At 37.1% G+C, this 22,402-nt stretch overlaps 4 protein-coding genes and 1 pseudogene across 8 annotated transcripts; 3 read left to right on the top strand and 2 right to left on the bottom strand.

Annotated features, from left to right (window-relative positions):
• The first annotated feature begins 422 nt into the window (after positions 1 to 422).
• Positions 423 to 2,776, top strand: LOC111793960 (3-ketoacyl-CoA synthase 11 pseudogene; annotated as a pseudogene). Of its 2 annotated transcripts, none has more exons than XR_015420796.1 (2): positions 423 to 553; positions 948 to 2,776. The product of XR_015420796.1 is annotated as a 3-ketoacyl-CoA synthase 11 pseudogene, transcript variant X1 (transcript). The 2 variants fall into 2 exon arrangements; XR_015420797.1 differs by having other exon boundaries at positions 428 to 553; positions 945 to 2,776.
• Positions 2,777 to 3,635: 859 nt separating this feature from the next.
• Positions 3,636 to 8,164, bottom strand: LOC111793514 (uncharacterized). 2 transcript variants are annotated; one of them, XM_023675426.2, is made up of 7 exons: positions 7,613 to 8,164; positions 7,165 to 7,300; positions 5,525 to 5,606; positions 4,726 to 4,901; positions 4,483 to 4,620; positions 4,270 to 4,412; positions 3,636 to 4,127 (listed from the first exon to the last, which is right to left on the bottom strand). In XM_023675426.2, the coding sequence occupies exons 1-7, from the start codon at positions 7,728 to 7,730 to the stop codon at positions 3,853 to 3,855; spliced, it is 1,068 nt and encodes a 355-aa protein (XP_023531194.1). In that variant the 5' UTR covers positions 7,731 to 8,164; the 3' UTR covers positions 3,636 to 3,852. The 2 variants fall into 2 exon arrangements, with proteins under 2 accessions (XP_023531194.1, XP_023531195.1); XM_023675427.2 differs by having other exon boundaries at positions 4,270 to 4,409; positions 7,613 to 8,163.
• Positions 8,165 to 8,835: 671 nt separating this feature from the next.
• LOC111793888 (26S proteasome regulatory subunit 8 homolog A) lies at positions 8,836 to 13,991 on the top strand. Its single transcript, XM_023675955.2, has 9 exons — positions 8,836 to 9,152; positions 10,001 to 10,098; positions 10,550 to 10,774; positions 10,858 to 10,920; positions 11,023 to 11,186; positions 11,478 to 11,634; positions 12,557 to 12,655; positions 12,959 to 13,069; positions 13,570 to 13,991. The coding sequence occupies exons 1-9, from the start codon at positions 8,954 to 8,956 to the stop codon at positions 13,708 to 13,710; spliced, it is 1,257 nt and encodes a 418-aa protein (XP_023531723.1). The 5' UTR covers positions 8,836 to 8,953; the 3' UTR covers positions 13,711 to 13,991.
• Positions 13,992 to 14,484: 493 nt separating this feature from the next.
• Positions 14,485 to 17,165, top strand: LOC111793889 (uncharacterized). Of its 2 annotated transcripts, none has more exons than XM_023675957.2 (7): positions 14,485 to 14,675; positions 14,841 to 15,068; positions 15,282 to 15,367; positions 15,491 to 15,637; positions 15,785 to 15,908; positions 16,573 to 16,859; positions 16,940 to 17,165. In XM_023675957.2, exons 2-7 carry the CDS (start codon positions 14,885 to 14,887, stop codon positions 17,030 to 17,032), a joined length of 921 nt encoding a protein of 306 aa, XP_023531725.1. In that variant the 5' UTR covers positions 14,485 to 14,675; positions 14,841 to 14,884; the 3' UTR covers positions 17,033 to 17,165. The 2 variants fall into 2 exon arrangements, with proteins under 2 accessions (XP_023531725.1, XP_023531724.1); XM_023675956.2 differs by having other exon boundaries at positions 14,486 to 14,675; positions 14,831 to 15,068.
• A 306-nt stretch (positions 17,166 to 17,471) lies between these two features.
• LOC111793887 (potassium channel AKT1) lies at positions 17,472 to 22,059 on the bottom strand. The gene is made up of 10 exons (XM_023675954.2): positions 21,716 to 22,059; positions 20,976 to 21,341; positions 20,509 to 20,884; positions 20,182 to 20,427; positions 20,000 to 20,098; positions 19,893 to 19,925; positions 19,621 to 19,806; positions 19,320 to 19,520; positions 19,139 to 19,214; positions 17,472 to 18,559 (listed from the first exon to the last, which is right to left on the bottom strand). The coding sequence occupies exons 1-10, from the start codon at positions 21,901 to 21,903 to the stop codon at positions 17,709 to 17,711; spliced, it is 2,622 nt and encodes an 873-aa protein (XP_023531722.1). The 5' UTR covers positions 21,904 to 22,059; the 3' UTR covers positions 17,472 to 17,708.
• Between the last annotated feature and the right edge of the window lie 343 nt (positions 22,060 to 22,402).

Raw genomic sequence — 22,402 nt, 5'->3', positions numbered from 1 at the left:
CTTTAAATAGGATACAAGATACTAAATAATATCTACCAACAAAATATAAACTAACTAAATCCCGATAATAAAATCAAATATACTACTATTCAAATTCAACTGATTACCATATCTAAAATATATTTCCTAACTAATATATTCGGGAAGATTACGAATATCATATATTCTATAACTAATTCAAACTAAAATAAGTTGCACTAAATTGTGACATTCCTCTCCTAATACCCCCCCTTCTTCCATTGTTTGCTTTTGTTTTTCTTCTTCTTTTCTTCTTGTCATGTTCTCATGCCCAGTTTTCCTTTTCATTATAATTTTAATTATATTCTAATCTCGTTCTCTCCTTTTATTCCTCCACTTCTGTGTATATATATATATATATATATATATATATGTATATATATATATATATATATATATATATATATGTATATATATATATATATATATATATATATATATATATACATATATCGCTCATTTTCTCCATTCTCTCTTCCTCTTTGGCCTCTTTCAACCGAGATTGCTGCGGCTGCCGAGGAATTTGAGTTCTCAGGTCTGTTTTTCTTTCTGGGTTTCTCTTTTTTTCTCTTTTTAACTTCGATTTCTGGATCCCCTTTCCTTTAAACTTGGTTTAATGTCTTGTATCTGGCCCTTGATCTATGGATTTACTGCCTCATTGCTGTTTTTTCTGTGAAAATCTTTCTGGGTTTGTTTGGATATTGTGGATTACTGTCTTTTAGTAATGTATGCTGAATTTTAGAGTTTGTTCATATGCATTCTTGTTTTGTCTTTTCTTCTGGAACTTTATGCCCTTTTCTAGTGTAACAAAAGCCATTTATGGATGAGATTTGTGTTCTCTTGCATCAGCTTTGGGACTTGTTGTTCATAGTTTAGTAGATCCTTGTACATTTTGTTCATAGTTCATTGAGTTGTTGAGAATTTAGCAGGGGGAAATGACGGAGCCAAAGCCATCAGCAACACCGTCCTCACGAACCCTCCCTGATTTTAAAAAGTCTGTCAAACTCAAATATGTAAAACTTGGTTATCACTACCTGATCACTCATGGAATGTACCTTTTCCTTTCTCCTTTGCTTGTTGTGATTGCGGCTCAGCTTTCCACCTTTACTGTTCAAGACTTTTATGAAGTCTGGAGCCATCTCCAATATAACTTGGTCTCCGTGATCCTTTGTTCCACTCTCCTTGTGTTCTTATCTACCCTCTACTTTCTTACCCGTCCTCGCCCTGTGTACCTTGTTAACTTTTCGTGTTACAAGCCCGATGAGGCTCGTAAATGCACGAAGAAGATTTTCATGGATCGATCCGGGATGACAGGGACATTTACAGAGGAGAATCTTCAGTTCCAAAGGAAAATCCTTGAGAGATCTGGCCTTGGGGATTCAACCTATCTACCTGAGGCTGTTCTCAATGTTCCTCCAAACCCCTCTATGGCAGAAGCTAGAAAAGAAGCTGAAATGGTGATGTTTGGTGCCATTGATGCGCTTCTAGCTAAGACGAGTGTGAAACCGAAAGATATTGGTATCTTGATTGTGAATTGTAGCTTGTTTAATCCGACGCCGTCGCTTTCTGCAATGGTCATCAACCACTACAAGCTTAGAGGGAACGTCGTTAGTTACAACCTTGGTGGGATGGGTTGCAGTGCAGGGCTTATTTCCATTGATCTTGCAAAACAGCTGCTTCAGGTCCATCCCAATTCCTATGCCTTGGTAATTAGCATGGAGAACATAACATTGAACTGGTACTTTGGGAATGACCGGTCGAAGCTCGTCTCGAACTGCTTATTTCGGATGGGTGGAGCAGCAATATTGCTTTCGAACAGAAGATCTGAGAGAAGGAGATCCAAATACCAATTAATACATACTGTTCGTACCCACAAGGGAGCAGATGACAAGTGCTTTAGCTGTGTTACTCAGGAAGAGGACTCAACTGGGAAGATTGGTGTTACTTTATCAAAAGACTTGATGGCAGTTGCAGGTGATGCATTGAAGACAAACATCACGACATTGGGGCCTCTCGTGCTGCCAATGTCGGAGCAGCTTCTCTTTTTCGGTACACTGGTTGGGAAGAAACTCTTCAAAATGAAGATCAAACCTTACATCCCTGACTTCAAACTAGCTTTTGAACATTTCTGCATTCATGCTGGGGGAAGAGCGGTTTTGGACGAACTGGAGAAGAACTTGCAGCTGTCTGATTGGCATATGGAGCCATCCCGGATGACACTGTACCGATTCGGCAACACGTCGAGCAGTTCACTTTGGTACGAATTGGCGTATACAGAAGGGAAAGGGAGAATGAAGAAAGGAGATAGAACATGGCAAATAGCATTTGGTTCAGGATTCAAGTGCAATAGTGCAGTTTGGAAAGCTGTAAGGACCATAAATCCAGCACAAGAAAACAACCCATGGATGAATGAGATCAACCAGTTTCCAGTGGATGTTCCTAAGATTGTAGCCATTTGAAAAACTCAGTATCAACTCTTTTTAGTTCATCATTCAGATTAGTGTCCTCTGTAATTGGTTTTGGTGTGCTGATATTTAATAATTAACACTTTCTTTTCTTCTAGGCCAGATTAGATTAAAGGGAGGTATTTGGTATTTGGTTTGTTTAGTGAAGAACAATTGCATCAAACCTTCATTGCTACACACAATTTGGATGGATCCTTCATTCATTCTTCTTTCCCTACTACTGTTCTGTCATATAATGACAACTGTTGCATATCTGAATCAAAATATCCATTCCATGACATCTTTTTCATTTACTATTGTGCCTCCTAATCTACTTCTGTTTTAACAAATTAATAATCTTGCTTCGAATTTACCTGCATTTTACAATAAATTCATCCCTGAATGTGATACACGCAGCAAAAAAATCTAATAATATAAGGAAACCAGCAAATAATCATGAGAAAAAGGGTCAACTTTTTTTTTTTTTTTTTTTTAAGAAATAATTATTTGTTTGTTTTAAACTTGTGGGTTACAGTAACTGTCTATGAAGTCTATGAATAGTGTTCACCTTCATCTATTAGTGGCCCCGTCCTAAAAAAGTGAAGGTCTAATCTTAGCCTTAATTCCACATTTAAGTGAAGATCTAATCTCAGTCTAAGCCTTAATTCAGGTACTGTTTGGATCTGGATCAGGTCGATTCATCAACTTAAATTCTTGACTAATTGAATGAGCTTGGATCTGTCTAAATTATAAAACTATATGTTTTTTAAATTAAAAATAAAATATAATATACAAATAATTATAAATACACAAATACAAGATGTATAGCCATGTCCTACAAAGAGCAGCACTGGAGACTCATAGACACACTCACAACATGCTAGAACCATTCAAAAGAATGGTTAAATCGTTCATCAAATGAGGCCTGAACTGTTGAGGCACTCAATAACTAAACTCATATATCACCCTGTTTGGAATGAGCAAGTTTCTGGTCTATAAAGCTTCTGAAATCAAGCAGAAACATTCAATATTTTTCAATTTTATTGGACTTAGCTTGACTACAAGAAAGTGGAACTGAATTAAGCTCCCAAAGTTGAATTGCCAACTCTGCGAGATTGGTATAGCTTTGTTTACGTAATTGCTCTTCAAACACGGTCTTCACTACGACAGTGGTTAAAAATCGAAAAACCTTAACAATTATAAAGCATAAGACAGTGCCATAACAAAAACGCGTTCACTTGTGACCACAAGTTCACACCCATATCTGCAAGAATTGACTAAAACTGTATACAAAAAATCAGCAAAGTCCATACTTCACAAAAGATTTTAACTGTATAGGATAAAGCTCAAAACGCTCTGGGGCTTCCCGTCAAGCAATGGAGAAACGATTTCACTCATTTCCCGTCTCCTCCTTCTCCTTCTCCTTCTCTCTGGTCTTCCCCTCGTCTGCAATGTTGAACCCCTCAATCTTGCGTGAGACCTCATCTGCACTTACCTTTACTTTCCCAACAGATCCATTGACCAAGGCTTCATCCGAGTCATCGTGTGTTAAAGGACCAGTCTGCCATATCCTAATGGTTCCATCCTCAGATCCAGAGGCATAGGATTCCCCTCCGGGTGCAAAGCGTAAGCAATGTACAGGTCCATGATGACCCTTATTACACGCTGCATGCACATTTAAAATGAGGTATTCTTCAGAAATCACAAATGGAACCTCACAGGAAGAATTTGAGAATCTTTTCGGCAATCAAAAAGGAAAAAGAATGATTTTGCAGATTAATGGGAACTGATGTTTAGTTGAGCTTACCAATCTCATCGCCAGTATGAAAATCAAATACATGGATCCACATATCCTCTCCACCCGCAATGAACTTCATCCCATACTTGGGTTCCAATGAAGCAGATTCTACAGTGCAAGGCATGTTGTAGCTCTTGACCAAGCCAAAGCTGCTAAAGAAAACAAAAAATCAGGAGGAGAATATATAATTTAACAGTAACATTGCTTAAGCATTACACTTACTGATTTGCATCCCAGAATTTAACAGTAGATCCGTCAGCAGTTGTGATATACCGTCCATCCTGACTTACTTCTGCACTGGTCACTGATGACTTGGTTTCAAGTGTTTGAACTATTTGGCCACTTCTTACATCCCATAACCTGTATGGAAACAATAAAACTTAGGAAAGACCGACTGACTATATATATATACGTACATACTTCCATGCAGTTTGAGAAGGCAGATTTACACCCAGCCATCCATACCTGACACCTCCCATGTCAGTGCAGGAACTTAATATTGTCTGATCACTGTGAAGCCATGTAACAGTTCTTACTGAGCCGGGGGATTTATCCACTTCTCTTGGAGGTGCATCTGGACGATTCAGATCATATATACGCAGTACTTTCTCCAGACCACCAGTCAATAAAAGGTGTGTATCCTGATACATTTTAGAAAACGCATTGAGAGAAGAGAAATTGATTTTAAATTGAAGAATATCAGAATGAACAAAGATAAGAATCTAAGCGCCAGCTCACTCCACCTAAATTACAAGATGACAACAACAAATCAGTAAATATCAGTTAAAACTCAATTAGTGCCACAATCATTCCGCATGAGGGACTAGGGAGAATACCAGCAGTTAGAAAGCAAGTCAAAGAAACAACTAAAGAGCCTATACAAGTAAACTACAAATTTACTCTTATCAAGACAAAAACTAAAGAGTCCAAACATGTAAACTAAATTTGCATGTAAACTAAATTTACTCTTATCAAGACAAAAACTAACTAAAAAACCAAGGGGCACATGAATACATCACATTGTTTCATGATAATATATGTAGTGTCTGGGTCAACTTGAGCGTAGCTCAACTGATCTCACATGAGGCGACCATTCACAAATTGTTGAGAAACTTGAGGATCTTGACAGACTCTAAGTAGGTGGCCCCCATGATAATAGATTCCAATTTTAGTCCTTAGGACATGAACACACGCACATCAGTGAAGTGTGTGTATCAACAACATGATAAAAGATATGACATTATTAAGATCATGATTAAATTACCTCCGAAAAAGCACAGGCACGAACAATATGCTTGTGCTCAAATGAATGCAGTACATCTCCAGTTAATGCATCCCATACTTTCCTGTAAGTTTAATCAGGATCCTACCAATGAGTTCAATCTCCATCATTGTTCACAAAATCACTTGAAAGAAATGTTCATTGCAAATAAAGTGATATTTAACAAACAATATTCAGTCACCAAATTAAAGCATATGAATAGTCAATTTCCTTCCGAATTTCAAAAAGCCCTACTGTATGCCTGAGGAGCGGAGGAGGTTGTGCAGCAGAGGAAGCAAACAATTGGGGGGGGGGGGGGGGGGGGGGGGGCGTTGTTGTTGCAGGGCTGGGAGACCACAATGAGTAATTATGATAAAAAGTATGGAGCAAAATGCACAAGTGAAGGACATGCCGAAAGGTAGCAATGCAAGTGCCCAGATACTGGCCCCGAAATGATGTACCCATAAGTTAAGCATAGATAGTAAGTGGTTTGTAGGTCAATTAAACTGTTGTACCTGATGACTAGAATCAACTAGATTCTAACAGTCAGAATTTTTTGTTTCAGACTCCCCCAATCATAATAGAGTGTTCATCATAAATTTTGGCAGATATTTGCCAAATACAATAATATCTTTCAACAACTTTGTACCACACAATCACATGAATAATGCAGGAACAATTCAGCATGGATGGGAACCAAAAGTGTATTTGGGTGAGGAATCTAGCCTGCACAACATTTCTAATAGCACAATTAACAAATTTTCAAGCAAGATAGAAACGCATAATAAGTTAAATTCAATAACTGGTGCAAATGCTCAAAGAGCATAAACCTCGCAGTTTTCAATCAATTTTCATTCAAACAACTCAAAATAATAATAATAATAAGTTTTTAAAAATTGATGAGTATAAATTATTAAAGACATTTCAAATCATTGTAATGTGCACCAAAAACAGGGAAATGGTTGAATTTCCTTATAGTTTTACAGAAATCTAAAAAAATATAGAGTTTAATGATAATAATAATAATATTTTGCTATCAAAATCTACATAGAAAGATATCACATAATCATAATTTCATTTAAGTATGAATAAAATTAAAATAATTGAATACTCGTACATACTATTGATGTTTGTAATCCACTGCTTCAAGAAAATAAAGTAAAAAGAACGGCTTACCAACTATATTAGAACCCTTCCAAATTGTGATTTTCTAAATGCCACTCAGCATCAAACAATAACTCATCTCCTTTTCTCAAATACAAAGTTGGTCTAAAAACCAACATTCATAAAAAGCTAGCAATTGCTAATAATCACAAAGGGAAACGCATAGGAAATTTAAAATGTTAATTATATAGTAGAGTGTGGACCGTAAAGCAGAAGCATGGGAATCAAAGTACTTGAAAAAGGGAATTATAAGGACATATTTAAGATCTAAGTTGAACGGTTAATAAACTATAAGAAAAGTTAGGAAAATCCATACACTATATACATAAAGACCTCCCTCCTCTCCTCTCCTTTTCAAAAGAATATAGCGAATCAAAGACTGCATACAGTGTTATAACCCAAAAAAAAAAAAAAAAAAAAAAAACCAATAATATGGAAATTCTAGAAACGCAACATGGAAACCAATTAAAAAGACATACGCTGAAAAATCAGCAGAGCCAGTGGCAGCACGTAAAGCATTGGTATCCAGACAACAACTCCAAACTGCACCTTTATGACCTTCAAATGTACCAATCCAATCGCCAGTTTCTCCATTTCTGAGCATGGGATTGGAATCTGAATGGTGCAGAAAAGCATACTTCAAAGGCAACCCAAGATAACAAAGTCTGAAATATGCTTTGAGCAAACAACCAATACACAAGGGTCTCAACGAATCAACAACAACGGCTAAAATAGCAATGCCCACATGTACCACAGGTATCAATTAAAGTCAAAAGGGCTGACACTGAACAAACATGATCCATAATCATTCAACACTCATAAACTGATGATGACCTAAATGAACAGTTTGCAGAAACTTGCGCGATTCATAAATTCAATATAAAAAGAAAAAAAAAACGAAAAAAAATTTGTTATGTTGAGCCGTACCCTTGCTGGCACTGATGAGGAAGAATCCATCCGGCGTAACAGGGCTATAACATAGATCCACAACCGGTCTTGAATGGCCATGGCATACAAGAGGAATAGCCACTCTCTTCTTATCCATCGCTCACAAAATTCAACTACTTACAGTTCTATAAATCTAACCTAAAAATACTATGGATTTGCTCCTTATTGATTCCTTTAAATGTGTATTTCAAAATCGAATAACGAAATCAAAACCCTAAAGCCGCAAATCCTCACAAATCCATAACCAACTGTAAGCAGGAAGACGAGGGCGATCAGTAAGCTGTTTGAATTGTGATCGAAACGGAAATTGGAGCGAGAAATGGCGGTATATAACACAGGTGAGAGACGCTAACAACTGAGCTAACACCCACACCTCCTAACCCTCTAAAATGGCTCTGATAAAATCAAAATCTAAACCCCAAAATTACAGCGAAAACGAAAATTCCCCAAAAAAAAACCTTAAAAAGGAAAATCTAACAAAGCAGAGCTTCCTAGAGAAGGGCTAGGCGCAACCATAACTGGCTTCACACCTGACCTTATATAATTGTGAAACGACTTCTTTTTTCCCCTTTTCTTTGCGTTTTTTTTATTTTTTATTTTTTCTTCTGGGCCTGGCCTGTTTTATTGGGCCTTATTGAGTTAGCTTTATTTTGAGCCTGGCCCATTAAAACATGATAATTTCGTTTTTTCTTTTTTGCCCTTTTTCTTCTGGACCTGGGCTGAATTATTGGGCCTTATTGAGTAGTTTTATTTTGAGGCTGGCCCATTCAAACATGATTATTTCGTTTTTTCTTTTTTTCCTTTTTTATTTTGAGCCTGGCCTGATTTATTGGGCCTGATTTATTGGGCCTTATTGAGTAGCTTTAATTTGAGCCTGGCCCATTAAAACATGATAGTTTCGTTTTTCTTTTTTACCCTTTTATTTTGGGCCTGGCCTGATTTATTGGGCCTTATTGAGTAGCTTTATTTTGAAGCTGGCCCATTAAAACATGATAATTTCGTTTTCTCTCTTTTTCCCTTTTCTTCTGGACCTGGGCTGACTTATTGGGCCTTTTTGAGTAGCTTAATTTTGATGCTGGCCCATTAAAACATGATAATTTCATTTTTCTTTTGGGCCTCCGTTGAGATGGGCTTTAGCTTGAGACCGACCCATTTAGTGTTGAGGCCCGTTTCGTTGTTCTTTTCTTTGCCGAAAACGCAAGAAACCGGGACATCCACCTCCAATTCATTGACAGTACAACGAAATCTCATTCTGGTTTACCGACTATCGTTCAAATCTTGATCGTCTTGTAAAACTTCAATTTCTAAAGGGTGTTTTCAATGGCGACAATGGAGGTCGAGACCCAGAAAGTGTTGTCGACGATGGTGGATAGTTGCTCGGCGAAACAGGCGGCGAAACAAGGTGAGGGTCTGAGGCAGTACTATCTGCAACATATTCACGAGCTGCAGCTACAGGTCCGTCAGAAATCCCATAATCTGAATCGTCTTGAAGCTCAGCGGAACGAGCTGAATTCGAAAGGTACCAGTCAATTCTGAATTTTTAATTTCTTATTTACCTTAAGGGTTTGTGGGTTTTTGTGGGTAGCGTTCGTTTTTCTCGATTGGTTTGTGTTGGTCAGTTCACAAATGTCATACTTTTTGTTTACTCCGCTGAAGAATTGTTACATAAAGTGAATTAGGGAAAAAATGAAAACTTGATTACTTCCGAGGAAGATACAAGAATAGTTAATTAGTACTCTTTCGTTATGTTGCTGTTCTTCCCATTTCCTTCAACGAGCGAACTGTTTTTGGAATTAAGATTCTATCCCTCCATATCATTTGGTATAAGTATAAATGATTGGAAACCGCTTAATGGTGCCTTAGTATCTGAAATATGTGGGGAGAAGAAGCCAAATGTCTTGATCTGGGACTCCTGGAATTGAATTCCTCTAGGGCTGTAACCAACTTCGTTTCCTGGAGAGTAATTAAGCGTGGTACTTGATGAGGGTGAAAGTAATTATGACTGGTGATTGAGCAGTGGGTGAACTTTGATGTAATTGTCCTCTTCAAATAACTGTCCGAGTAAATATCTTCTGCTTTAGATCTTGCAATTCTATAACTTTTTAATGGGATCTTAGAAACAAAAACAATTCCTACACTGGGCTCTGTTATTTGTAAGAAGCTTACTTATTGTCTCACCATTGCATTTATTTCGTTAGTTTAATAATAAGATTAACCAGAGCCAGTGGACTGTTTTGATGATAACTTCATTTTTGAGTTTGCCTAATCGAAACTGCACGTTTATTTCCTGGGAAGTCCCAACGTTAACCTGTTGATATATGATTTAATTGAGGCTATTTCATTTCTAACTCGTATTAATATTTACAGTGCGCATGCTACGGGAAGAGCTGCAGCTGCTTCAAGAGCCAGGATCCTATGTTGGAGAAGTTGTTAAAGTCATGGGAAAGAACAAAGTTTTAGTCAAGGTAAGTGGGCTTCTCTTGTTTTTATGTCAGGAAAAAAGTAGTAATAATAAATAAATAAATTACAGATTCATTGCCATTCTCCTTCCCTCCCTCACCCCCTCCATGCATTGGGATACGCATTGATATTACATAAGAACTTCTGTTTGGAACTCCTTTTGAGTCAAGTTCAATATTCTGAAATTAAAATATGAAAATGCATTTAAGCTCATATCATCGAGTCCATATCATTAACATACTGAGATTTGACTTCTGATACTTGCTGGGCAACTGAATTGGCCTTGTAATGCTTCAAATAATTAGCGTTGTATCCTAATATTAATCAACGTTTCTAATTGTATTTGTGTTTATATGGTAATATGATCTTAGAAGTTCAATTCCAAAACATTCTATCTCAACTAGCTTATTGGATGTTCGTCTTTTCCCAACTTCTATTTGTTCTTCACCTGCACAGGTCCATCCAGAAGGGAAGTATGTGGTTGATATTGACAAAAGTATCGATATCACTAAAATCACACCGTCAACTAGAGTTGCTCTCCGTAATGACAGCTATGTTCTTCATTTAATCTTGCCAAGCAAAGTAGATCCCCTTGTTAATCTTATGAAAGTTGAAAAGGTTCCTGATTCTACTTATGATATGATTGGTGGTCTTGACCAGCAAATAAAGGAAATAAAAGAGGTTTGTGCGTTGCAAATAGTTTTCTTGTTGTTAACTACTTGTTAGTCAATAATCTGTTCTAAAATATTAATTCCAATTTATAGGTTATTGAACTTCCCATTAAGCATCCCGAACTATTTGAGAGTCTTGGAATAGCTCAACCAAAGGTAATGATAATATTATATGCCACAATGTTACTTCCTTACTAGTTTCTTGCAATATATGCTGGTCCTGTCAAATACATATCTCTCACCATGCACTTCAAATAGGGTGTCCTGCTATATGGACCACCTGGTACAGGGAAGACACTGTTGGCTAGAGCAGTGGCGCACCATACAGATTGTACTTTCATCAGGGTGTCTGGGTCTGAATTGGTCCAGAAATATATTGGAGAAGGCTCTAGAATGGTCCGAGAGCTTTTCGTCATGGCCAGGTTTGTTTTCATATTTTCTTTTGTGTATGCATGGTCCTTTTCTCAACTTCCTTCAATGACTAGAACCCAAATCAGGAACGGGCCTTTTGGTGCCAAAATTTTGTTGACTGGAAATGGGCAATCTAGGATTTCAATTTTCCACCCATGAAAGTGTTCAAACAAACATCCCAGAAAAATAATTGCATAAACCAAACCTGGAAAAGATTGTATCTTAAGTTGTGTCACCCTCTTTAATCTTATGCATATTTTTATTGTTCCAACTGCAATCATTTCTTGATTTTTCCTCTGCAGGGAGCATGCGCCTTCTATCATTTTCATGGATGAAATTGATAGCATTGGGTCTGCTAGAATGGAATCCGGGAGTGGTAATGGTGATAGCGAGGTGCAGCGTACTATGTTGGAACTTCTTAACCAGCTCGATGGATTTGAAGCATCAAATAAGATCAAGGTACAATACCTAGACTCCATTTGTGAAGGATGGTGAGCATATCTTATGACAAACATTGATTAAATATTTCTTAGTAAAATTAAACAAAAGACTAACATTAAATAAATCATACACTAGCTTTTGGTGAACAACCAATGTTTTAAATATTAGATGAGCGTTGAGGCTTATTCTCTCGATGGGCGTGGTTTATGTCTAGATGTCTTGTAGAGATATGAGGTGTAAGTATCTATCTAAACCGAAAAGGCAAGTAATAGAAGTGTATAACCATCTATTACCAAACATAATGATTAAATTAAAGGGAAAGAAAGTATGTCTTTCTTCAAGTGGGGATTTTAGGGAAGCATTGAGCATTGCATTGTCCCTTAAGATCTACCTATACTGTAGTTTTTGTTTGTGCTTTTCTTAAAATTTCTCACTCTCACATCATGTTGAACCACTCCCGAACGTAATGATTAAATGAAAGGGAAAGGAAGTATGTCCTTATTTAAGTGGAGATTTTAAGGAATATTCATCATTGCATTGTCCCTTAAGATCCACCTTTACTCTTATAGTTTTTGTTTGTTTCTTCTTAAAATTCCTCACCCCCAGATCATGTTGGAACTCTCAAACAAAAATAAATTTCTAAAGGTTTAAATTTCATGTTGTATTGGTATCACAAATATATACTATATATTGATTTCATTCTTCTAGTCTTTACATCAGTTATAAAGATTCCATTCCATGCTTTTTCATAGTGCGTATACTTCTTGTGCCTTTTAAGATACTGAAGATTTTATTCCTGTTTGTACTAAAGTCCATGCAATTCATGGAAACTTATTGGGGCACTTAACTGTCTCCTGACTTATAGTAATCTGACTACCGATTATTTTGGATTAAGATTTTATATCTAAAGTTGGATTCTAACTGCTTGGACTTATTACAGGTCTTGATGGCCACAAATAGGATTGATATTCTGGATCAAGCTCTTCTAAGGCCAGGACGAATTGACAGGAAGATTGAATTCCCAAATCCTAACGAGGATGTAAGCACAACTAGTTGTTTCAGTATATACTTTTGTTATTTAAAGAGTATCATAGAAACACAATGAATTTTACTTCATTTCACTCTGCTTTTTCTGAAGCACTCTTTTCCCAAAAAGGAATTATAAGTTTGTTTGCGATAGAAAGGTAAAAGCCACTTATCATGGTTGTTTGGTTATGCGATAAAGCTGCCTATATATTTCTCTTCTAATAAGGGTTGCGATTTATTAGCTGTTAGGAGTGGTATCAATCATAGTTGCTCTTACTATATTGAAACACTGACATTCAGTTCTTGTGGAATGCAGTCCCGGTTTGATATCTTGAAAATACATTCACGGAAAATGAATTTGATGCGTGGGATCGATTTGAAGAAAATTGCAGAGAAAATGAATGGCGCATCTGGTGCTGAGCTCAAGGTATATCTGTTGTACTTGTATATGATATAAATGCTCTCTCAATGTCGATGTTCTTACATATCACTTGATGATGACTGGTTCGAAAAGAATCTTGAGCGTTCATGCATATAGTTATTCCACGTCAACTGCTATTAACACTAAGTAGCACTTTGAAACATTTATCTATTAATTTCGGAAAAACTATCATAGGTTAGCCTAGTGATTAATAAGGTGACCACCGTCCTGGAATTAATATCCTACAAGTTAGCACCAAATGTAGTAGGGCGGGGCAATTATCACGGAAGAAAGCCTGTTTAGCACGATTAGCTAACCTTGTGGTGACCAAAGGATTAGCTAACAGCTCTTGGATCTAAAGCTCCTCTTGGATAGTTATCTCTGCATATATTAAAAAATTGTTGCCAATTCGATTACACGAAAGCATTAGAACAAATGTAATCACGATTGCTGTTGAGTGTTTACGTCAATTACTTTTTGGTGGCATATGTTGTGCTTTAATGCAGGCGGTGTGCACAGAAGCTGGGATGTTTGCTTTGAGAGAAAGAAGGGTTCACGTGACTCAGGAAGATTTTGAGATGGCCGTGGCCAAGGTAATGAAGAAGGAATCAGAGAAGAACATGTCGTTGCGAAAACTCTGGAAGTAGAATACCATACGAAGCACCCAATGGCCGAGCAAATTTCAAGCATTATTGTTGCTTACCCTTTTCGTTTTTGAATTCTCTGCCTCACCTGGGCTGTGCTTGGACGTTGTTGAACTTGCTCATTTTACCTTGAATGATGTTTTCTTGTCGTCAACTCTTTTATACTCAATTGTATCTGTAACTTAAAAGTCTCCCCTGCCACATTTTTTACCGCCTCCTTCTCCAAATGTATTGACAAGTTGCATGTAGTTGGCAAGAATTATCAATTGGCTGATAGTTTAGAATTGTGTTCTATATTTACTTCATATCATTCTGACCTTTGAGAATGAGTATTATTACTTCAGGTAAAATATGTTATCACATGGGTAACTTAGTTGCAGTTATTTACGAATAACTCAGGAATGATTGACTTATTTATAATGTGACATAACGTGTTCTACAGTGCATAAGAGTTCAATCTTATGTCTATAATTAGTCAATGAATACAATTGTATAGATTTAATTTAAAATATATATAAATTGAAGAATATATATATATATAATTTAAATGAGATAACAGTGGAATATTTAAATTTAAAATATATATAAATTGAAGAATATATATATATATAATTTAAATGAGATAACAGTGGAATATTTAAATATGATTTAAATAAAAAGAATTGTTTTCAACCATGGTTAATTTGATTCTATTTTTTGGTAGGAATGCAACCATAAATGACACTAAATGATCGACTCATAACTCAGAAATGATCGATATCATGGGACTATAGTTTCAAAATAATGTATACTCATAGAGTCCCATTTTGAAACTATAGTCTTTGAATTTATTATATGAAAGAGTTTAGAAATTAATTCCAAAAAATGTTCGGTTCCAAGAATTATTTTAAAAACATCTGTGCTTTCTTCAACATTAATATTCATCAACATCTGCAAAAAGTCCAGTCCGAATATTTCCTCGATTTCAGGTAACTCGATTTGGAGCTCTCTAATTTCTTTTTATTCCAATTACTTTTTACTAGTTTTCTTTTCGTGTTAATTTGGATGAATGATGGATTGACTTCCATATATTTAATTCTAATTCTGGGTAATGGTTTTTGATCTTTGTGAATTTGTGATCAAGTTTGTTCTAGGGCTGAAAGCTTCGGTCGTTCTCTTTCGGGTAAGGAGATAACCAATGAAAGGGGAAGTACAGTTGGAATCGTCTATTGCCCAAAAACCTACTGACTCTGATCCTCTGCTTGAGAATCAGTCCGATTCATCCCATGGTGGAACCTCCGATGAAATCAGGGACGATGAGGATGCTGAAGCTGGTTCCATTCCCTGTTGTCGTATTTGCCTAGAGAGCGACGCTGAACCAGGTCAATTTCATCGTTACTTTCGTCGTTGGATGTTTATTTTCTTTCTTAATTCATGCTCGGTTAAACAATTTAGATGTTGGCGCAATTCTGTTGAATTTTAGCTTCATTGCATCGTGGGGGTTAATACCACTGATTATTACAGTCATATACAAGTTTTCATAGCTGGGGTAATATCTTCTTCCACTGGCTCAAATCCAATTTTCCATTTTACAGAAGATGAACTGATTTCTCCATGCATGTGCAAAGGCACACAGCAGTTTGTCCATCGATCTTGTCTTGATCATTGGCGCTCCATTAAGGCAATTTTCTTTATTTTAGTTCTTCTACGCTGTTCCTGCTTTCGACTATCAAGGATTTGCTTGTTTCCTATTCTATTTTCTTATGATTTTAATCAATCTGAAAGGATTCTCGTAATTCTGCAGGAAGGGTTTGCTTTCTCGCATTGCACAACATGCAAAGCCCAATTTCATCTGAAAGTTTCCTTATTTGAGGACAACTCTTGGCGTAAAGTTAAATTCAGGCTTTTTGTGGCAAGGGATGTTCTCCTTGTATTTCTAGCTGTTCAAACTGTGAGTTCACTTAAAACTTCCTATGATTCTAAATTTCATTCGAATTCTCTTTTTCTGGAATGCATGAGAAAATTAAATGTTTAAACATAAACTTTTATGGAAAATCTTGTCTGCACTTTGATAATGGAGGGTTTATCCCTTTTGCAGTTAATAGCTGCAATAGGTGGTTATGCGTATATTATGGACAAAGATGGGGCATTCAGAAACTCTTTCAGTGATGGATGGGATCGTATTCTCTCCAAACATCCTATTCCATTTTATTACTGTATTGGTAAACTACTTTTATCTAAACTGGTCAGATTTTTCTTTAAGAATTGGGTCTTAGACGTCTCAGATTATCACAAATACAAATGCTTTATTGATAAATTCAGGCTTCGTTGTTCATTTATACTTGAGATAAAGTAGCAAGGATGTCAAATCTCTCATTTTATTAGTGTTGAAAACTTGTTACTAGTTAATGACAGGAAAATGGATATATTCATCTACCTTTCTGTCAAAATAATTAGTTTACCGTGGAGAGGGGAACGAAGCATTCTTTCTAAGGATGTGAAAACCTCTCCCTAGCAGACACGTTTTAAAATCTTGAGGGGGAGCCCGAAAGGAAAAACTCAAAGAGAACAATATCCGCTAGCAAAGGGCTTGGGCTGTTACACATTGACGTATTAACACTCCCCTTTCCCCTGAAAAGTGTGTGAAATCTTTCATTTAAGTTGACTGCCTGTAAAATTAACTTCAGCGTCCATTTCGAATTTGATGTTGAGGTCTTGTCTTGGGATATAGTTCCATTGTTCACCCATTTCTTTCTGAACATTTTTCGTCTTCTAAATTTCATGGTTAGAAGAGCTATTGGATTAATTATATGCATTATCGACAACTTGTTTCATGGAGATTTGATTTCTTAATGTATTATTGTATGCGTGTTTTCCTTATGCCAGGTGTTCTGGCCTTCTTTGTTCTGCTTGGATTTTTCGGGCTCATACTACATTGTTCCTCCCTGAATAGTAACGATCCACGAGTTGCTGGGTGTCACAACTGTTGCTATGGCTGGGGTATCTTGGATTGTTTCCCTGCATCTATGGAGGCCTGCTTTGCACTTGTTATTGTTTTCGTCGTTATCTTTGTAATCCTTGGCATAGCTTATGGTTTCCTCGCTGCTACTATGGCTATCCAAAGGATCTGGCAAAGGCATTACCACATTCTCACCAAAAGGGAGCTGACTAAAGTAAAGTTCTAAACCCGTTTGTGTTCTTTGTCAGTGGATACCATACCTGTTGCTGGTTTTTATACTTCACTTTTCTGTAGGAATATGTGGTGGAGGATCTTCACGGTTGTTATACCCCTCCAAAATTGGATCCAGAACATGAACAGCACTTGAAAATGCTACAGCTCCTGTAATGAATGGCAGATGAGGTGTTAAATTTTCATTTTGTTTGCTATGATCTTTTGTTTGAGACGATACAATGTGCATTTGCTTAACTGCGTTGTTATAAATGAGCAATGTGGAAAATAGATCTTAACTAATTTGTCACTTACCCCTTCTCGCATTTTGAGCACCAGTTTCAGTTTTTAGGCCATTGTCATCTTCAACATTTTGATTGTTTCTCAAGTGTTCATGAAGTGGGGCATTATTCATATAGATAGTTACTTCTTTCAAAAATAGTTATTTATAAGATAAATTATTTGTGAAATTTAAGTCAATTTAAGCTAAGTTAGAGATTCATATCTACATTCTTATTCAACTTTTCATCGCTTAACAACCAAGACCATTCGTCAATTTTAAGTAACATTCTAAGACAATTCGTAGGTGAATTTGGATCGAAACAATTTGTAGGTGAATTTGGATCGAAAAGTTGTTCGAATAAATTTTTTTGTGAATCCAAAGCTGTCCCATTTCAAATTTCTCACCACCAGTTTGGGTGTCATGAAATGGTAAATGCATTCATATTTGCTTAAAGATATTTGCTTAAAGAATGATGCACTATATACAAGATTTGAACTTTACGAATCTCCCTATCTATACCATATCGCCCCTCGGCTTCGCTGGTTGAAAACAAAACACAAAAAGGTAGTACTATATGGTTTTTCCATCGCTGACAAAAACAAGATGATCACCGTCTCTAATGACCTCTATATCTTCAATGGCAGCTCCATCTTTGGTCAATACCTTTGCACCCACAATCCCATATTTCTTGGAACCGATCTCGAGCAGCTCGTTGTAGCTACCCGGGAGCAGCACCAACTTCCCACCAACTTCGCCAACCTCTGGACAGCTGATTATCACCCTAGCAGGGTTGGTTCCTGAGTGCTCTCCTCCGGTTTGGTTATCAGGAAAAAGAATGTCTTTCCCACCAGAGTGAGCTGCTGACATGATTCCAAACAATGAGTTATTGAAGTTGTTAGTTCTACGCCGTGGACGTGAATGACCCGACAACGAACCATCATTTCCTTCCTGAGGTACGGGGCGAATCGTAGGCTCGCTTGTAAATCTTCCAAGGAAGCGAATCCCAGTCTGCTTCTCGGGAATGGCAATGACAGATTGAGTTTTTGACTCTTTGGTTGTCTGGAAGAGATTTTTAATCTCTTCATGCCCCTGTTGGTCTGCTAGATCTCTTGGAGTCCATCCATGAACATCAGCTTTGTCAATATCAGCTCCTTGTTGAAGAAGGAACTTAACAATCTCAATGTTGTCTTCACAAACAGCAACATGCAAAGCTGTCGTTCCATTGATCTTGGCACTCCTAACGTCTCCTCCATATCGGACAATCTCCTTGAGCAACTGGAGGTTGTTTTGCTCTGCAGCAGTGCACACAAATTGACCCACGTCCCCCGATCGAAGATTAGCTCCATTGTCCATAAGTAGCTGAATAACTGGCTCATGGCCACCTAGTATCGCCTCCCACAATGGCACACTTCCATCAGAATCTGTAGAAAGAGATACAGTAGAAAATAATCAACTTTCCAGTCTGTGAATCAATCAAAAAGTTTATCTGAGAATGAATTCTTTCAATAATTCCATATGTTTATCAGTTTCAACCACGAAGCACATGATAAGGCATATTCTAATGCGATACGATCTGTTTATCAAGCTATGATAAACAAATTGGATGCCAGCAAAGACACAGCATTAATAACAACACCTATAAAGGGAAATGAGACAGGAGAGTTGGACTAAATGTTCTAATGGGTTCCAAAGGTGTCTAAAGCAAACTACTATTGAGATAAGACTTTTTCAAATAAGAATATTTGGTCAACTCGGCTATTAAATACAAGACCACAGAATTCTCAGATTATATTTAAAAAACAAGCAAATAAGTTAAAGAAGATAGTTGACTTGAAGTTGAATAATGGGGAGAAATAAATGCATTTGCAGGGGCAAAGAAAGTCAACGCGGTGCCACCTTATTTTCGTTGCATGGAGAAGTTAGTATCATGAGAAGCAAATAGTTATTGAAACACAGCTGCTGGTGATGCCGTTAATATCAGTAATAAAGGATATGAGTACCTCTGCTATTGGGATCTGCTCCATAGTCCAGTAACAGAAGCACACAGTTCTCGTTTCCATTTGATGCTGCTATGTGCTGGTATTACATGAATGTGAATATAACAAGAAAAGGAAAGGATTCAAACTCAGAAACATGTAAATCTTTTGGAAAATGTTTAGAGCAACAGGAAATTGAGCTCACGAGTGAAGTACGCCCGTTGTTGTCCGATTCATTTGGATCGAGACCTCGTTTCAAAAGCTGGTGTAAAAGCAAGTCATCTCCTCTAAGTGTTGCAAAGCAAAGACTGAGTGGTAGGTCCATTCTGCCTCTAGCTAGCATGTTCTCTGTCTCCAACAATACCCCTTCCATGATGGGGTCCTTGTCTTTGAGGTCCCTCAAATGCTGCCATCCAAGAAAATATACTTGTTAATCGAGTCTATAGACATCATCCGGAAGGAACTCTGGTTAAGCAACATAACATAATTGTAATAAGGAAGCAGACCTGAAGAAGATTGTTCATGATTATGGTCCCATCGCCGACATTAGATTGAACGATATTAAGGAAAGCAGTACGATTCAGACGCAGCAACTGACTCAATCGCTTCGTGCGCACCGTAAATAGTTGTGGCCTGTAACATAACACCCCAATCTCACCACAAAGATCCCCGGTTCTAGCCTCTCCAACAAGCTGCAAATATTGGACCAGTTCAGTCAGCAAATAACACCAAAAATCCAATATTCTAAGTATCCAAGAGCTTCAATAAACAGACTTGCCTGTTCAACTCCATTCTTGAGAACCAGCAAATCCTGTGAAAAGAATCAAACATTAGACTTTGGTTGAACAGAATTTGGGTTCATAATCAAAGAACTTCAATAATTACCACAGCACCCGTGACAAGAATGTAAAAGTCGGTCGGCGCTTCATTTTGTAAAATCACATCTTCCTTTGGAGGAAAGTACTCTGCCTTCATTTCTGAAACCTATAACATTCAGCAAATCAATTAGACTCATAATAAAAAGAACAATTATCACGGTTAAAACCTCGAGAACTTCAGCTAATTACCAGTTGAAAAAGTAGATCATTCGAAACACCACGAAACAAGTAGACTTTGTCTACTAGAGAATAGAACAGATAATGAGAAATGCTTGATCGAATGGCTTTAGGCAAGGAGTCAAGAGTTTCTTGCTGCTGCAATCCTTCAGAGTCAGTCCTGAACTTTAAACACAAATGTGCAAGCATTTGGTCTTGCAAACGGGGAGGAAGTTGATTCCTATGAGCGAAACTCGAAGCCGCTTGAATGGTATCTCTCTGAGAAAAACAAGTAACAAAGTAGTAAGAACATCAGCAAAACCTACAAATTATCGAAATATTTGAATCATGTATACTTACAAATTTTCTAGTTCTACCGGTGCCATGAACAACTAAGTTGGTCATATTTCCAATCAAATATGCTGTCAAGCCAAGATTGAAAAGCATGTAGAAAATGTCAAAAATCATCTCCTTTGAATTCACAGGATGCAAATCGCCATACCCAACAGTGGTTAAGGTAGTGATGGACCAGTAAATGGAAGTGACATATCTAACCCACAAACTTTGATTGAGAAAGTCATCAATAGACGCTCCAATCCATGTTTTAGTCGGGTCACTATTACGAGCAGCAATAAGATAATAGAAACATGCAGCACAATGAACCGCAAAGAGAGTAACACAAATAAGCTTCGCACATCGAACCCAGAAGTAGTTGTAGTTCTTATCTTTTTCCAATCTGTTTGGAAGAAAGAAAATGGAGATTAACTCAACTTGAACACATCTTTGATTCTGCTTGCTAATATAGACAAAGTTAAAAGTGTTTGTACCTGGAAAACAGAGCACTGACTCTTCTTAGACGCCATAAACGAAGCATGTTGAATAATCCATAGGAACGGAGCGGTGGTGGGGAAATTTTCTGAGCAAGTTCGGAAGGGATTGTTGATATGACATCAAGGATTAGCCATGAACGTGCATACTTTAGAGCTATCTTCTTTGGTTCATCCACAAGTAAATAGGTGGCTTTATGAAGATAAGCCACAAAGAATGTTAGAACAATATCCACAGCAAAAAACCCATTAACCACATTGTCTGTAACTGAGAGTGGCGATTGGGGTTTCTTAAGGAATCCAAACTCGAACGGCGAGACCCAAGCTGTATAAACCACTAAAACAACTAGAAATGTCTCCCAGATCCTGTAGATAGCAAAATCTTAGCCACTTTTTGCAGAAAATTGAAACAAATATGCATCACCCTATACAAACAAACATAAAATAACGCAAGATTACACAAATACATCAATAAAAACAAAAACCAGCTTTAAACATGAGGTGAATCTTAGAATAACCTATATAAAGAACAAAAAGGTGCAGAGATTGTATTATTTACAAACAGGGGAATTCTGAATCCCACCATTCAATACATAAATGGATTAAGAAGGCATAGATTAATTTTTTTTTCAAACCCAATTCAAAAAGTTGAATAAAATTGATGATGGAAGTCAAAGCAACTGCTAAAAAAGGCAATAAGAAGGAACCAATGCATGAATGATGATGAAGAACAAACTGACCTGTATCGACGGTCATAGGGCGATATGATAAACCACCGAAGCTTAACTCTCCGGTTACTTCTAGCTCCAAGAGACGGCAATACTCCGGTGGTGAGGCTATACTGACTGCCATCTCTAGAGAGTTGCTCGAGCTCCTGTTGCCCACAAACAGAAACCCTGAAAACTCCTCTGTTTCTGAGGCCCTCCATTACTGGAAACTACAAAAAAAAAAAAGAGAGAGAGAAGAAAATCTCTCTCGCCTTCCCTGTTGGTTTGAATATCTTGTTCTTGTTCTTGGGTTTGATTCGGTTTCCTTATATAGCGTTTTTTCTCAAGTGGGGTCTGCTCGTTTGCTATTAGCTTGAACCTTGCAGGCCATCAACCCTCGGCTCTGTTATATAGGCGCGTTTCTTGCTCACTGCGTGTAGGCTTTTCGGGAGCGGCTCCCACTGCACAGTTATTTTAGCACCCAATTCACTATTACCCTTAACTTATTCAAATGGGTCAAACCTTCTTCTGTTTGGATTCCTATTCCCCTAACGCCGTGTTTGCCTTGTGCTGTAATATTGGCCATGGAAACTTTTTTTTTTTTTTTTTTTAATTTCCTTTTTGTATTGGTATTGTGAAATTACTATATTTCTACTTATATATTTCAATTTTTCAAAATATTTTTATTCTCTGTACCTTAAATATTTTAATTCTTACCTT

The sequence above is a fragment of the Cucurbita pepo genome, chromosome 4, assembly GCF_057944985.1.
Source record: "Cucurbita pepo subsp. pepo isolate OVF chromosome 4, ASM5794498v1, whole genome shotgun sequence".
In the NCBI taxonomy this organism is placed as follows: domain Eukaryota; kingdom Viridiplantae; phylum Streptophyta; class Magnoliopsida; order Cucurbitales; family Cucurbitaceae; genus Cucurbita; species Cucurbita pepo.
This window is presented reverse-complemented; position numbering and strand designations above follow the sequence as displayed.

Excerpts from the sequence above, each read along its gene's own strand:
- LOC111793514 (XM_023675426.2), bottom strand. The coding sequence starts at position 7,730 with ATGGATAAGAAGAGAGTGGCTATTCCTCTTGTATGCCATGGCCATTCA. Across the intron at positions 5,607-7,164 it reads GGCTCTGCTGATTTTTCAGC|GAAAGTATGGGATGCATTAA; the intron begins GTATGTCTTTTT and ends TTAAACTTACAG. Across the intron at positions 4,128-4,269 it reads TCATACTGGCGATGAGATTG|CGTGTAATAAGGGTCATCAT; the intron begins GTAAGCTCAACT and ends ATGTGCATGCAG.
- LOC111793889 (XM_023675957.2), top strand. The coding sequence starts at position 14,885 with ATGAAAGGGGAAGTACAGTTGGAATCGTCTATTGCCCAAAAACCTACT. Across the intron at positions 15,069-15,281 it reads AGAGAGCGACGCTGAACCAG|AAGATGAACTGATTTCTCCA; the intron begins GTCAATTTCATC and ends TCCATTTTACAG. Across the intron at positions 15,909-16,572 it reads TCCATTTTATTACTGTATTG|GTGTTCTGGCCTTCTTTGTT; the intron begins GTAAACTACTTT and ends TCCTTATGCCAG.
- LOC111793887 (XM_023675954.2), bottom strand. The coding sequence starts at position 21,903 with ATGGAGGGCCTCAGAAACAGAGGAGTTTTCAGGGTTTCTGTTTGTGGG. Across the intron at positions 19,926-19,999 it reads TTCTTGTCACGGGTGCTGTG|GATTTGCTGGTTCTCAAGAA; the intron begins GTAATTATTGAA and ends TTCTTTTCACAG. Across the intron at positions 18,560-19,138 it reads AGCAGATCCCAATAGCAGAG|ATTCTGATGGAAGTGTGCCA; the intron begins GTACTCATATCC and ends CTCTTTCTACAG.
- LOC111793888 (XM_023675955.2), top strand. The coding sequence starts at position 8,954 with ATGGCGACAATGGAGGTCGAGACCCAGAAAGTGTTGTCGACGATGGTG. Across the intron at positions 10,099-10,549 it reads AGAACAAAGTTTTAGTCAAG|GTCCATCCAGAAGGGAAGTA; the intron begins GTAAGTGGGCTT and ends TCACCTGCACAG. Across the intron at positions 10,921-11,022 it reads TTGGAATAGCTCAACCAAAG|GGTGTCCTGCTATATGGACC; the intron begins GTAATGATAATA and ends CACTTCAAATAG.